We start from the raw sequence: 14,559 nt of genomic DNA, 5'->3' as shown, positions 1-14,559 counted from the left end.
GACCGTGTGCATCTTTTTCAGGCCACCTGCAAGTCCTGAAGTATGGGTGAGACCGGAGCACCGCATTAGCAAGTTGTAAGTACATTCTTGGACTTTTCATGGCAACATAAAAATGATACATTCACTGTTCATTCATGCATATTTTTAGTGCATTTGAAATGCCGATGTTTACTCTTTGAGAATTGGGAAAAATATGACTCACACATTGAATTGAATGATATCTTTGCCGTTTTTTTAATATAATATGAGACTTATAATTCGGGTTGTCGGACTCGCGTAGCTCAGTAAAGTAACAAAAAATAGTACAATATATTTTCATTTTGAATGCCAAATATCACCTCATCAGCATAACTAAGCCTATGTTGCCTAAGCAGTCTGTTGTACGAACGATCCAAATTGAACCTCACACCACCATGTTGGTTTAGTGAAGGATTTTGCTGTTTTATGAAAATCGCTTCTTTTACTCCCCTTTCAAACCATCTATGTTCTTTCGCTAAGATTTTAAACTCATTGTCGTCAAATGATTGGTTTCTAGCTTTTAGGTGCATATGTACTGCCGATTGAGGCCCACTAGTATTATCCCAGCGATGTTGATAAAAAGGTGATACCAGAGCAAATAGGGCAATCAGGCCCGTCATCAGTCAGGACAATAGAAGTAATCAATGGAGCCGCAGGGAGTAGTCCTCTGCTCCCCCCAGCCTGAGAGCAAGGACCAATCATAGCAAAGTCCGGCACAGTAGGGATATATGTATAGGGTCGAAACTACCAGCAAGACTTTAGTTCGCTGAAGAAGCATCTTGGATAAGAAGCGAAACGTCTGACACCTTCAAAGAAGTACAGATGAGGGCTGAAGAAACCTTTTCATCCAGCTGTGAAATGGTAATCATCATATTAGTCAAATTTTGTCATGGTCCACGAAGTTTGGATTCAATACTTTTCTTCTTGCAAAACAAGTGAAAAAGACAAATACATCTGAACCCTGATTCATGAATTCCCACCTCATCCAGGGTATTAATGGCGCTGTCCGGTCCAAACATGAGCAAGGGTGGAGGCTCCCTCTGCCAGGTGAAGCAGCTTCCCTGCCACAGTATCTCCCTTTGCCGCCTCCAAGCCAACCCGCACACCCTCACCCCTCACAACCAGCCATGCCGGGTCAACCGGGCAGCCCCGGCCATCCGGCAGCGGCCGAGCGTGGCTACGGCCTCCCGCTCTGCCAGCTCGGAACATGAGCCATCCAAAAAGGACCAGTTGGGCTCGTCTTCTTGGACGGTGCTGGTGACCGGAGGTGGAGGATACTTTGGCTTCAGGCTGGGGAGGGCGCTGGCTGCTCAAGGGATGTCTGTGATCCTCCTGGACATTAACAAACCTTCATGGGAAATCCCTGACGGAGCGCTCTTCCATCAGGTACCATACACAGTGATCCCCCGCTACTTTGTTGTCCACTTATCGCAGGTTTGATCAATGCTTGACATTTAGTGTGTGTGTGTTTGGGGGAAATGTGTGTTTGAGAGAGAGAGAGAGAGAGAGAGAGAGAGAGAGAGAGAAAGAGAGTGAAGGGCGTTAGAGAGAGTTAGACATAGAAAGTAAGAGAGAGATTGGGTGTATGGAAGAAGCGGCACGTCTCTTAAAGAAAGCAGCAAATTAGCACTTGTCGAAACATAAACACATTAGCTATGAGAAGAGCAAAGTAGCTGGCCAGCAGGTCGCTGGAGGCTGATTCAGGCTACGCTGTCATAGCTGCATAAAGACAATGCTGAAGAATGTTAATGACTGTATAACGCTTGTTAATTAAATATTTAAAGGACAACCGACGTCACTTTTTTGTTTTGTAACTGACATCAGAAAAACGTTTTATCGCATCTAAAATACCCAAAACACACAGTATGATATTGTTATTCAAATGCAAAACACCAATAAAAAATGACTTAAAGTGTCCAAAATCTGCAAAAAAATTGAGCTGCGAATTGGGCATTTTCAGAAAGTCCCGCCCACAGCTCGTGACGTCACGCCAAGACGTCTTGCATTGCTGGAGAACAAAAACAATGGCTTCAAATTCGGATAATATGCTTTCTTGTTACACATCCAGTTATGAATAGGATTCAAATTGTTCTGAAGAGGAAAGCATACATGTTTGCAATCGATTAAAGAATTTATTCCGTGTCATTTTGAGGCAAACGGGCAGAGGGGAATGTCGCACCCAAAAATGGCGACCAGCCTGTTTCCACAGGCTGATAGATTCCTTTCATGGAGCTTGGACTCCCTCTGCTGGCGGCTTTTGGATGTAACATCAAGGTTTTAAGATAAACAGTCCAGCAAAATACATTGACATGATGAAGGTCGGGGGGGGGGGGGGGGGGGGGGGGGGGGGGGGGGTCCTTTCATGACGTAACGTGAGGACTCGTCACCAACTCAAAAACAAGACTTCCTGAATGTTCAGCGCAAGTCTTAAAACGTAAAATATCGCTATATGCGATGGAATCTTTGTAAAATACACTCAGTAGAAGTCATTTGAAGCCATTTTACAAATTATGGACACAACTTGTCCGGAGACGTCGGTTGTCCTTTAAGTACGGACGCTCCCCAACTTCCGAACATTCGAGTTACGAAAAACCGTACATACGACCATTTTTGCGGGTATTGTATGTTGAAAAATGTTTGGACAGTAAATTAGATTTTGTAGTGCGCGCCTTTTTCCGGCCGAGCTTGCTTGCAATTGGCTACGTGCTGTGTTTCATGCACACAGACATATTGGAGGTTTCAAGGGCTGGGTGTTTATGCGACGGACACCAAAGCTGACCAATCAGCGCCCTGTGTTGCCGACGAGTTCAAGCCCCGATCCACCAAGCTCGCTTACGATGTCCTGCGTAGAGTATGTGGGCGGGGAGGAAATCCCTCTCCCCAGTGACGCTCCAGGAAGACTCGATGCATTACAAAACGTAATTTTATGTCGTAATGGCTTACTGAAGATCCAAAGATATATGTCGTTGTACTACAGTAGTTGTGAATTTATTTTAGGACTGTTAGAGCGTCTGTGTTTGACTTGAACATACATTCCATACAAAATATAGCACTGAAGAAACTTACGAACAAATTCACCTTAGGAACGACCACTCGGAACGCATCTCGTTCATAAGGTGGGGAGCGTCTGTAGTTGTGTGTACTCCTATAGTCTTTGTCTCAAATATATTAAGTATTGGATTGGATTGGATTGGATATGCCTTTATTAGTCTCACAGTGGAGAAATTATAAAATTTATAGAAGTATAAATGCTATTCATATATTTTAATCATACTGGTACTCACAAATGGTTGCACACTAATTCCTTGGGGAGGGGTGGTGGGGCGTCCCCACTTTGCGGATTTTCACCGATTGCAGGGGGGTCTTGTCCCCATTAACCACGATAAATGGGGGATTACTGTTTACAATATAAACAAATGACCTGCTGGCTTGATTTGTCTATCGCCATCATTTTACTTAGCCTCCAAATGTTTTCTACCATTTTTTTCTTGACATGCTGTATGTACCAGAAATCTAGCCGCCTGTCACTCGAGCTTCATGCCTTGTCGGCAAACAAATGCAGTGGAGCTCAACCTCTGGCTACATTTACGCAACCTGTACCTCCATTTAAACGGATTCTTTGGGGTTTGTTCAAAAGGTCATCCATGCACTTATTGTGTCCTAAAAAAACGAGACATACAAAATGTCCAAAATCTTGCTGTCTCATGATATTAAGATCAATCGTGTGAAGGTCTTGCTTTTTTTGAATCTATTGAATGCGCCTAGAAAAAAAAGAAAAAGGAGTCAAAGTAAAAAGTGGTCGTGTTGAAGGCGTGCAACTTAAGCCTCTCACGTGGGCCCCTGATGTCAAGATTCCATCCGCTGCGAAGAGACGCATTGGTGAGTGATCCGTGTTCCTCTCAGAGCCAACCAGCCACTTACTGGACCACAGAAGGTCAAACGACATGATTCAGGTTACACCCGCCCGCCTCATGGCACTCTTAGGCTAATTATAGTCCTTTCTTTTTCCACAAGGCAGTCCTTGTGCTCCTTCCCCCACGATTGTTTTCCCTTTTCAATTAGCTGAGTGCCATTGCCAATGTTGAGCACATTTGAAACAAAATTGTTTCCCCATAGGAAATCCTGTCAGCGGAATCAACTCGCTTTCATGAAACCTTTACCCTTTCAGCGGTTACGACAGTGGAACAGCTTATCACATTATCATTTACGTTTTTTAGCGTCACATATGTTGTTAGCTTCTTTTGAATCTTTCTTCTGGTCTGAGGTTCTGTGCATCTATTTTGGAAAATGACATGCAATTGCACGACTTTATAACGCTTGCGAAAGTCCAGAAGAAAGAAGCAGGCTTCTGATTGGCTGCCGTGCCGAGTATGCAAATTTCAACTGCAGGTAGTCTATGTTTGTGTGCTCGGCGACGGTACACGTGTTTTGTTTGTGCGTGTAGGCGAGGGCGTCAGTGAGGAGTTTGTTGAATCCAACTATGATTTGGCGGAATTTAACACAAGTAGGTATTATTGAGCTTGAATATTTCGTTGTGTAATAATATGTTTGGAATTTTGAAAGTGATTCCATTTTTCAATAAATGTTGATTTCTTTAACTTTGCCCCTTCGATGGAAACTTATTAAAAACAGACGCAATCTTGATAAATCACAGTGCATGTTATTTTAATCTATTTCCATTTCCTCCTCTAAGTATCTGCGAAATAGTATGTAAACGCCATATTCCTTGAGACAAATTTATTAACTGATCAGGGATATTTTTCACATTTGAAAGACAGTTAATAAATTGGGTTGTAGTGTTCTTACTGTGCTATGAGGTTTGTACACACTACATTTAAAGGACAACCGGCACCATTTTTTGTTTTTGTTTGCCACTGACATCAGAAAAACGTTTTATAGCATCTAAAATACCCAAATCAGGCAGGCTGATATTTTTAGTTAAATGAAAAACACAAATAAAAATGACTTCAAATGAATCCGGAAATGGTCAGTTTCAGAAGGTCCCACCCCCCTGTTCGTGACGTCACGCCAAGACGTCTTGCCTTTGATCGCGAATCAAAACAATGGCTTCAGATTCGGAGAAGATGTTTTCTTGTTACTCATCCAGTTATGAATATGATTCAAATAGTTCTAAAGAGGAAAGCATAAATGTTTGCAATTGATTCAAGGAGTCCTCCCATATCAATTCGAGCCGTCAATGACAGGTTATAGTGTTAATTCCCTGTATGTGCAATCTGTTGAGAACCATTTTTATGCTACATGACATTTTTATAAAAGGAATCTGTAATACTGTGATGGTGCCAAAAGAAGGCGGCAAAACACGGAAAGACGAAAAGGATCATAAAATACCAACGTCATGCAAGTCCATTTACACTCCTGCTGTGGTGAGAACATACAGACACGCTCCTACTTACGAACATTCGAGTTATGAACAATGGTAGATACAAACATTTTTTGTAGTAACATATACTGTATAGTATTCTCTCCAGTTGTACATGTGCATATCTATGTAGCATCTATTTTATTCAATGTTTATTTTCTCTCTGTGTCTTTGTGTTGTCATATTATTTGTTATTTATTTTTATTATTTTGTTTTTTGTTGTTTTTTTTGCTTCAAGATGGCGCCGCGGGAGTGGCTGCCTTTCCAGCAGCTCCTGTTTTCTACTTCTTTCTTTCCTTTCCTCTTCGTTTCGTAACTTTGCTGCTGTGTTACTTCCGGGTAGAGTGAACAATGGCGCGAATGGCTGCCGCTGCTCACCTGCACTAAAAAAAAGTACTTATCCTGTGACTGTAAAGTGTCCTTGAGTGTTTTTAAAGGCACTTAGAAGTTAAATATATTATTATTATTATTATTATTATTATTATTATTATTATTATTATTATTATTATTATTATTATTATTATTATTCAGTACAAACCAATACAGGTTACTTATACAAGCCTGAAACATACTTATATAATCCTAAAACATACAGTACTTATATAAGCCCAAATTGGTCTAATGTTGTTGTTGTAAAGGCAAGGCTTTCTGAAAGGACTTTGAAGTTCTGTTTGTGATGAAATGTAGAGAAAGAGATGCCTATTTTACAGTAGATCAGTCGTCATTTAACATCTTGTCTCGGTCCTTTCAATGTAAAAGCATCACAGCTATTACTACATCTCCCTTTCTAGAATAGTGAATAGAATAAGAATAAGAATAAGAATAAGAATAAGAATGAGAATAAGAATAAGAATAAGAATAAGAATAAGAATAAGAATAAGAATACATTTCATTTATAAGCGCCTTCCAAAACTCTCAAGATCACTTTACATTCTTTACAGCACAGGTGTCAAAGTCAAGGTCCGCGGGCCAAATCCGGCCCGCCACATCATTTTTTTCGGCCCGCGAAAGCAAATCAAACTTGTTAAATTCCATGATGATTGCTAAAATCTGAGCCAAAATGTCATATTTTTGGATGTCAACCACAATAAAAGTCATTATTCTTGACTTCAGATTTGAAAACGAGTTATTCATTAATTTGCTGTGTGCTCTAAATGTAATATTTGAAGGGATTTAAACATTCTAATGAGTTCCCCAAATTCATAACGGCCCTCGAGAGGAAACCATAACTACAATGTGGCCCGCGGCAAAAAATGACTTTGACACCACTGCTTTACAGTCACACGATAATTTTTCAGTGGGTGAGCAGCAGCAGCCACACGCAAATTAGTAAAGGTTGTGGCGACCCCTTGAAGGGAAAAGCCAAAAGGAAAAGAAGACGTGCATCTTCTTCTCATCTTTTGGCTTTTCCCCTCAAGGGGTCGACACAGCAAATCAGTATCCTCCATCTTCAGAGGTTTGAATGGCATGTTTGTTTTGGCCAAGCTTTGACGTCGGATGCCCTTCCTGACACAACCCTCTGTATTTATCCGGGCTTGGGACCGGCACAAGAAGACACTGTTTTATGTCCCCTTGTGGCTACAGAACAAGCAACTCTATGAACTTAATAAAGATGAAGATACTCAGGATGGAATTGTGGGACAGGAGATGTGAGACAATCTTTTTGTCAATGGATGCAACAGCTTTGTGTTTACTTTCAACATACCAACATCATGCATGTAATGTTCTCAATCATGAACTGAATGAATCACCCGGAGGCTACTGGAACTGTCTTGTTTTGGCAGAGCGACATTTGCGATTATTCGTCACTCTACAACGTTTGTGATGGGGTCGACTGTGTTTTCCACTCGGCATCTTACGGCATGTCTGGCCCGGAACAGGTGAGTTCATCATAGTTCATCATAGTCTCTGTGGCAGAGGCTCTGTCGATCTATCTATCTATCTATCTATCTATCTATCTATCTATCTATCTATCTATCTATCTATCTATCTATCTATCTATCTATCTATCTATCTATCTATCTATCTATCTATCTATCTATCTATCTATCTATCTATCTATCTATCTATCTATCTATCTATCTATCTATCTATCTATCTATCTATCTATCTATCTATCCATCTATCCATCCTATTTTATTTTATTTTGTTTTATTTGTTTGTAGTCATAATGTGGGCCGCTGAAAAATGGATGGCGGGCCACAATTGGCCCCCTGGGCTGTATGTAGTTTGTACACACGTAGACTATACTATCCCTATGTGTCAAAATCATACATACATGAGAAGGAACGTCACAATGTCTATTGAATTGAAGCAAAATAAAAAGCAAAAACTGTATACATTTTTTATATTCTTTTAAACGTCTCTGTAATGTGTTTTAAAAAAAATCATGTCTTCATATGTGTTCCCAGCTGAAGAAGGAGCAGGTCGAGTCCGTCAATGTGGGCGGGACCAATAATATCATCAATGGTGAGAATGCATTTGAGTGAAATGGTGATGATGCGTGATAGTTTGTTGACTTTTTGGTGGTGGGGCAAGTGTGCAAAGAAAGGAACATCCCTCGGCTGGTATACACCAGCACCACCAATGCAGTATTCGCAGGAGAGCCCATCAAAGATGGCGACGAGGCGTCCATCCCCCGCGTGGCCCCCGACGTGGTCAGTAAAAATACGGAGCATGGCCAAAGTCAGACGACTGTTTTTAAATCCATTGTTGTATGCTTCAGCACATTGATCACTACTCAAGAACGAAAGCTAAAGCGGAGCAAATGGTCCTCTCCGCCAACGGGTGCCACCTCAATGGTACGTGATGCTGCCGTTGCCACGGAAACATGACAAAATTACCTTACATTCTGTAGCTTTTATTATCATGAGTATTGTGGGTGAACCAACGCTCCCTCGAGTTAGATGGGGGAGCGTTGGTAATCAAGCACTTTCAAAATTCTCCAGAGATCAGATTCCAGTCTGGGCCACTCAAGGACATTCACATAGTCTTCCTGAAGCTTTCATCTTGTCATAATGACAAATTGATACTATTTTAGAATCAGACAGCAACATAACAAAAAGTCAAAGTCAAAGTCAGCTTTATTGTCAAATATGCTAATATGTATGACATACAAATGCATAAAATGCATGAAGGGTGAAATACATTTACAATACAATTGACAAGCCTCACATCCGTGTTTTGTTTTGTCTGTTGCGTAGGTGGCGGTGTGCTGAGAACTTGTGTCTTGCGGCCTTGCGGCATCTACGGCCCTGAAGAGCGCCGACACCTCCACAGAGTGATGGTGAGGAGCACTGGACAGTAGGGATTATATATATATATAGGGCCTAAACTACAAGTAAGACTTTAGTTTGCTGACGAAGTTTCTTGGATAAGAAGCGAAATGTCGGACACCTTCAAAGAAGTACAGATGACGGCTGAAGAAACCTTTTCATCGACACACACACATACATACACATCATATTTAAACCACCGAAATACACAGCACGTCTTGTATACGTCTCCTGTCAGAATGTGTTAGCGACTGCAGTGTTTGCATCATTAATAGGTCGCTTCGGTTACGCTTTGCCATTCTTTCAGTGTTCCTTCTGCGGGGCAGTTGGGAAGCATTCAACATTTATTGTTTGTCAAGTGGCTACGAAAGTTAATTTTTTGAATACAACAAACTGTGACATAGTTTTGACTTGATCTTAAAGGACAACCGACGTCTCCGGACAAGTTGTGTCCATAATTTGTAAAATGGCTTCAAATGACTTCTACTGGGCGTATTTTAATAAGATTCCACCGCATATAGCTATATTTTACGTTTTAAGACTCGCGCTAAACATTCAGGAAGTCTTGTTTTTGAGTTGGTGACGAGTCCTCACGTGACGTCAGAAAAGGACCGCCTCCTGACCGTAAAAAAGACGCATTGTAGCATCTTTCCATCACGTCAATGTATTTTGCTGTACTGTTTTTTTGAAAACCTTATTTTACATCCAAAAGCCTCCAGCAGAGGGAGACCAAGCTCCACGGAAGGAATTTATCAGCCTGTGGAAACGGGCTGATTCATTCCTCACAGCTCGGTGGCCATTTTCTTGCCTCTTTTTGGGTGAGACGTTCCCCCCGCCCGTTTGCCTCAAAATGACACGGAATAAATTCTTTAATCGATTGCAAACATGTATGCTTTCCTCTTCAGAACTATTTGAATCATATTCATAACTGGATGTGTAACAAGAAAGCATATTATCCGAATCTAAAGCCATTGTTTTTATTCTCCAGCATTGCAAGACGTCTTGGCGTGACGTCACAAACTGGGGGCGGGACTTTCTGAAAATGCCCAATTCACAGCTCAATTTTTTGCAGATTTTGGACACTTTAAGTCATTTTTATTGGTGTTTTGCATTTGCATAAAAATGTCGTATCGTTTTGGGTATTTTAGATGCTACAAAACGTTTTTCTGAAGTCAGTTAAAAAACAAAAAAAGTGACGGCGGTTGCCCTTTAAACATATACAGGCTGGCCTTGAATAATGCGTTAGCATACATTTGTGCCGAATGGTGTTTTTGCATTGCTCCACTTAATATTGATTGAATTATTTTTACAATGTGTCTGCTCTGCGAGTTAAAGTATCTGATGTTTCAAGATTTATAATGACTGTAATTTAATGCAGTGGTGGACCTTGAAGGTCTGCAAGGCCTTCTCTGCTGGCCTAAAAATACAGTAAAGTCTCGTTATATCGATATTCAAGGGAGTCCGAAAAAATATCGATATAACCGGGACTATCGATATATCCGACCCTGTTTGCATGTAATTTTCTCAGTGCGTGCATAGAAATAGTATCGATATAACGAGACTTTACTGTATCTGAAACACCGACTGATGTGAATTGTATTTTGTCCATGAATTCTGATGAAATAATTCAAAATTTTATTTCAGCTTCCTTTCATTGCTTTTCCCCCCTTGTTGTGCTGCTTCCAGATCTGTTTTTTGGTATTTAAGCATTTAACCAATCACGTTTCCGCCATTATTTGGTACCGGGGTCAGAAATCGACCCGGACGCTGTCACAATCTTCGGGCCCTTTAGCTTCAAATAAATGTCAATAAAATTGTTGCTTCAACTAATCAGATTTCGAGTTAGCGACACCAAGGCCTTCTCGCAGGCCTTATTTCTTGGCTAATGCTACCCTCTAGTGGACTTGTAGGAAATCACACCATACGTTTTATATGAGTCGCAGTCAACGCTGAAGCTGCAGTAAAGGTTGTTTAGTCATCAAATAGTTATAGTTATAGTAATAGTTGGATTCATTCAGACGTAGCACTACTGAAGGCCTTGCTGTGAAATGCATGGTTTGCCACTGATTTAATGATACCAAAATTTACCCAAACCGGATCGTGGAGTTTTTAATGTTGGAATGTTAAACTAACATAACAGTCAATTTTTGTGTGTTGTCAGGTAAATGTGGAGCGTCGTTTTTTCAGTTTCCGATTCGGCGATCCAAGGGCCAGGATGAACTGGGTGCACGTGGACAACCTGGTGCTGGCCCACACGTTGGCCGCGGAGGCTCTCACAATGACAAAGAACTACGTCGCCGTGAGTGTGTCCGCCGTTCTTCATATGTAACCTCTGGGTTGCGAGACCACGACTTTACCGTATCGTTGAGCAACGGAATTGGATTGGATTGGATTAGCCTTTCTTAGTCTCTCTTTGGAGAAATTTACATTTCACTGCAGCAAAGTTATGAAAGGAAGAGGAGGGATCATAGATGATGCCATCGTAATATTGCATTTCAAGTGTTATTGTACACCACTACATTTAACTGTATTTTAGTTTTACAGCATTATATCATATCGCCTTCATGGCATCACATTTTATGTTATTGTCTGATAGAAATTAGACAGAATAAGAAGTTATCATATTTAAAAGTTTCATGCTGTTATATGCTTAGTCAACATGTGTGACTCGAATACACAATTGAAGCACAGACAACCGGGGGTCAATCAGGTCAACACACATAGCAAGTTAAACTGTCATCTTCATCGAGGAGATCTGGCCTTGGACAGAATTTAGGACTTGGAAAACTCCTTATCATAGGAGTAATTTAGGACTTCAAACTCCTTCACAGGAAGAGCTCATTAGCCAGGTTACAAAGTTATCAGTTCATGGAAAACACAATGTTTTATTGCTTACAGCTGTTCGCGCTTAGAACGTTCCAGGGGCGTGGTATTCTAATCAAGAAAACTATGTTTTACTAATGTATCACTTAAATTTGCATACACTCTCAATAAATAGCTTGGCAGAGTGCTGCAGAATTCGGGGGTCTGTCATGAATGGCTGCGTCTCCTGCCGGCAGTGAAGACAATCTTTCTGGGTTCGAGTCTTTGTCCACAGTGTCCGATTGAACATTTCTGACATTGTCATATCAAATTTAGGGCATCACAAAATATCAAACCAAATTGTATTGTGTCTTGTTTCTTTCAGGAAATTCTGCCCCAAATTCTTTCTTTACAGATGTCTGTTTTTTTCCCTTTTCCTTTCCAGAGTGGACAAGCCTATTTCATCAACGATGGACTTTCAGTGAACCTATTTGTATGGTTAACACCTCTTGTGAGTTCGGAAATCTTTTCCAATCTTTTATGTGGTCGGCCACATGACATCATTTCCCCAAAATATTTTTGAAAAAAAAAACAGTTCTTTGTTTTGTTGGTTCTTTTTTCTTCCACTTACGTATTCACTCATCTGGGTGACATTTTTGTTCCAATATCAGTTAAAAAATACCAGTGTGTGTGTGTGTTCAATGTATTTATTTTTTGTTGCAGTTTGAGAGATTGGGCTATAGCCGGCCATTGATAAACCTCCCTGTTTCTCTTGTCTATTCAGCAGGTAAGTGCATCGCTTGTATTAAAACACATTCTTATCAAGTGCATGGAATCATCAAGCCTACGTTTTTTTATTTTTGCCTAGCCATCCTGGTGGAGTATTTGCACATATTCTTGAGACCTGTGATTGAAGTGCCTCTCTTGTTCACCAGAAGTGAAGTAATTATGCATATTTTTCTTTCCTTTTCACTCACACAATTCGACTGAACACAGATAGCATGTATGCACAATTTCACCACATTCAATAGAAACACACACACACACGCACGCACACACACACACACACACACACACACACACACACACACACACACACACACACACACACACACACACACACACACACACACACACACACACACACACATACACACAAACAAATTCCCTTTACAAAGATAATTTTGTTCACTTTTTACTTGAATGAATTTAACGATGTTTGTTTTTGTAGTTTTGTAGTTTTGACTACCGAGCAGCTTTTCCTTGAGTTTAATTGAGCAGTACTAGTTAGAGCAAAATGTGGAGTCAGGTTCTGAAATCAAATTGCAATTTGGTTGGTGGTCGTAGATCCCTTCAAGAAGAAACTATTGATTGAAAAATGATCCACAGTCAAATAATCAGGCAAGGTTTTGTATGAGACCTACAATGTGCAGAATTGGAATTTCTAAGCCAGGTTCAGTCACGCCTCGAAAGGTCATCTTCATGAATGCGTAATGAAGCCGAAACCAAGCCCGCACCTGCAGCTCATTCTGCCAGACAGCTGCCACCGGCCGCGCGATCAACGATAGTCCCCATAAATAAAACATTCGGCTTTTGCGGAGCCACAGTGGGGGAAATAAATTTGAACTTGAGTACATATATGACTTATTTGTGTGTTTATTCTTCACAGGTAAGGAACATAGCGGTAAGCCACACTTTCAAGATAGACAAGGCTCGGAGAGAACTTGGATACTGTCCCAAATCGTACAACCTGGCGGATTGTGTGGAACAGTACCTCAAATCCCGCCAGGCTTGTTCCGGTTCTGCCGACGTAAATTGGACCCTCGAGCTACACAAACCCTGCGTGGTATTGCTACTGTTGTTGATGGTGGCTTTGGCCCCGCTGCTAGTCCTGTTGAGCTGCATGCTGAGCAAATAGCACGCGGGGTGACTCGTAACAATGTACAATATGGAGGTAGCCATTGCGTGAAGGTGACTGTTGAACAAGCATGCTTGGTAAGTGTACTCATTAACTCATTCATTGCCAGACAATGTGCAAAAATGTGTCCACTCCAGTGCCAGGGTTTTTGTCATTGTCACTCAAATTGCACGACCCATAGAATATTGGGTATTAGCACTACATAAACATTCAATACAGTGTTAGAAACCTTAGACTCTCTCATTCCTAAATTATATGGGTCTGTAGGTATCTGAGCTTGAAATGAGGGAGGCTGTACAAAATACAATACAGTGAGACAAAATACAGTGTTTAATCAAATAACTGTATAGATAATAATAATCTCACTGTACAATACATGCATATTGATTTTATATAGTGCTTTAACAACAGTTACAGTACTAACATGGACAAAAGGCAAATGCTGCCCCGTGAAAGGGGAAAACATTGCGAGAGGTCTGACCAACGCTTTATTGGCACCAACAAGAAAAACCAAAACCCAAACCCGTTTGGGAATGGTGCTCCACGTCACACTTTTCAATTCCCGAATAAATTCGCGAATGGCAGCGAATGAGTTAACCTCATTTACACGCAACAATAATATGATCCAGTGCTTCTGTTTTGCTTCCCGATGATACGTAAGATACAGTGAGACAAAATACAATACAGTTTAAAAACACCTAATCTTACAAACTTTTCGTCTTACAAACGTCAAATTTATGAAAATTAAACCTTATAATAAGCACTATTTTCATAATACACACCCACCACGGCTGGCGGAGTGATCTTCGGCGGAAGCACACGACCGAACAGCATCAGAGGTTAAGTTACCAACAGTCCTTATGGAAGGTGACTCTCCCAATGACCATCAAAAATGTAAATAAAACTTTATTTTACAGCACAGTTTATTTCTTTAATTACTGTCCTCATGTAATGCGCCTCTCTGTCCATAGAGCAATTCCCTTTGACCTTCGACCTCCAACGCCATTCCACCAAGCCATAAATGACCATCACTAATGTAAATAAAGTGACTTTATGATACAATGCAGTGTATTTCTTTCATTACAATACAATAGCACATTTATTATACATAGAATAAGGTATGTTGTGTGTAGTTTTAAGGCTTATTTAGTTGAAAAGTATATTTT

The 14,559-nt window shown here is 40.7% G+C and overlaps 1 protein-coding gene across 1 annotated transcript; it reads left to right on the top strand.

Annotated features, from left to right (window-relative positions):
• The first annotated feature begins 864 nt into the window (after positions 1-864).
• On the top strand, positions 865-13,616 carry sdr42e2 (short chain dehydrogenase/reductase family 42E, member 2). Its single transcript, XM_089019483.1, has 11 exons — positions 865-1,404; positions 7,183-7,278; positions 7,810-7,867; positions 7,937-8,055; positions 8,124-8,199; positions 8,602-8,684; positions 10,835-10,972; positions 11,921-11,986; positions 12,199-12,262; positions 12,344-12,417; positions 13,145-13,616. The coding sequence occupies exons 1-11, from the start codon at positions 1,015-1,017 to the stop codon at positions 13,391-13,393; spliced, it is 1,413 nt and encodes a 470-aa protein (XP_088875609.1). The 5' UTR covers positions 865-1,014; the 3' UTR covers positions 13,394-13,616.
• The last annotated feature ends 943 nt before the right edge of the window (positions 13,617-14,559 follow it).

The sequence above is a fragment of the Hippocampus bargibanti genome, linkage group LG17 (assembly GCF_051943395.1).
Source record: "Hippocampus bargibanti isolate YZ-2025 linkage group LG17, ASM5194339v1, whole genome shotgun sequence".
Classification (NCBI taxonomy): Eukaryota; Metazoa; Chordata; class Actinopteri; order Syngnathiformes; family Syngnathidae; genus Hippocampus; species Hippocampus bargibanti.
The sequence above is the reverse complement of the archived record's forward strand: the minus strand, read 5'-3'. Positions and strand labels throughout refer to the sequence as shown.

Excerpts from the sequence above, each read along its gene's own strand:
- sdr42e2 (XM_089019483.1), top strand. The coding sequence starts at position 1,015 with ATGGCGCTGTCCGGTCCAAACATGAGCAAGGGTGGAGGCTCCCTCTGC. Across the intron at positions 7,868-7,936 it reads GACCAATAATATCATCAATG|TGTGCAAAGAAAGGAACATC; the intron begins GTGAGAATGCAT and ends TGGTGGGGCAAG. Across the intron at positions 8,685-10,834 it reads GACACCTCCACAGAGTGATG|GTAAATGTGGAGCGTCGTTT; the intron begins GTGAGGAGCACT and ends GTGTGTTGTCAG.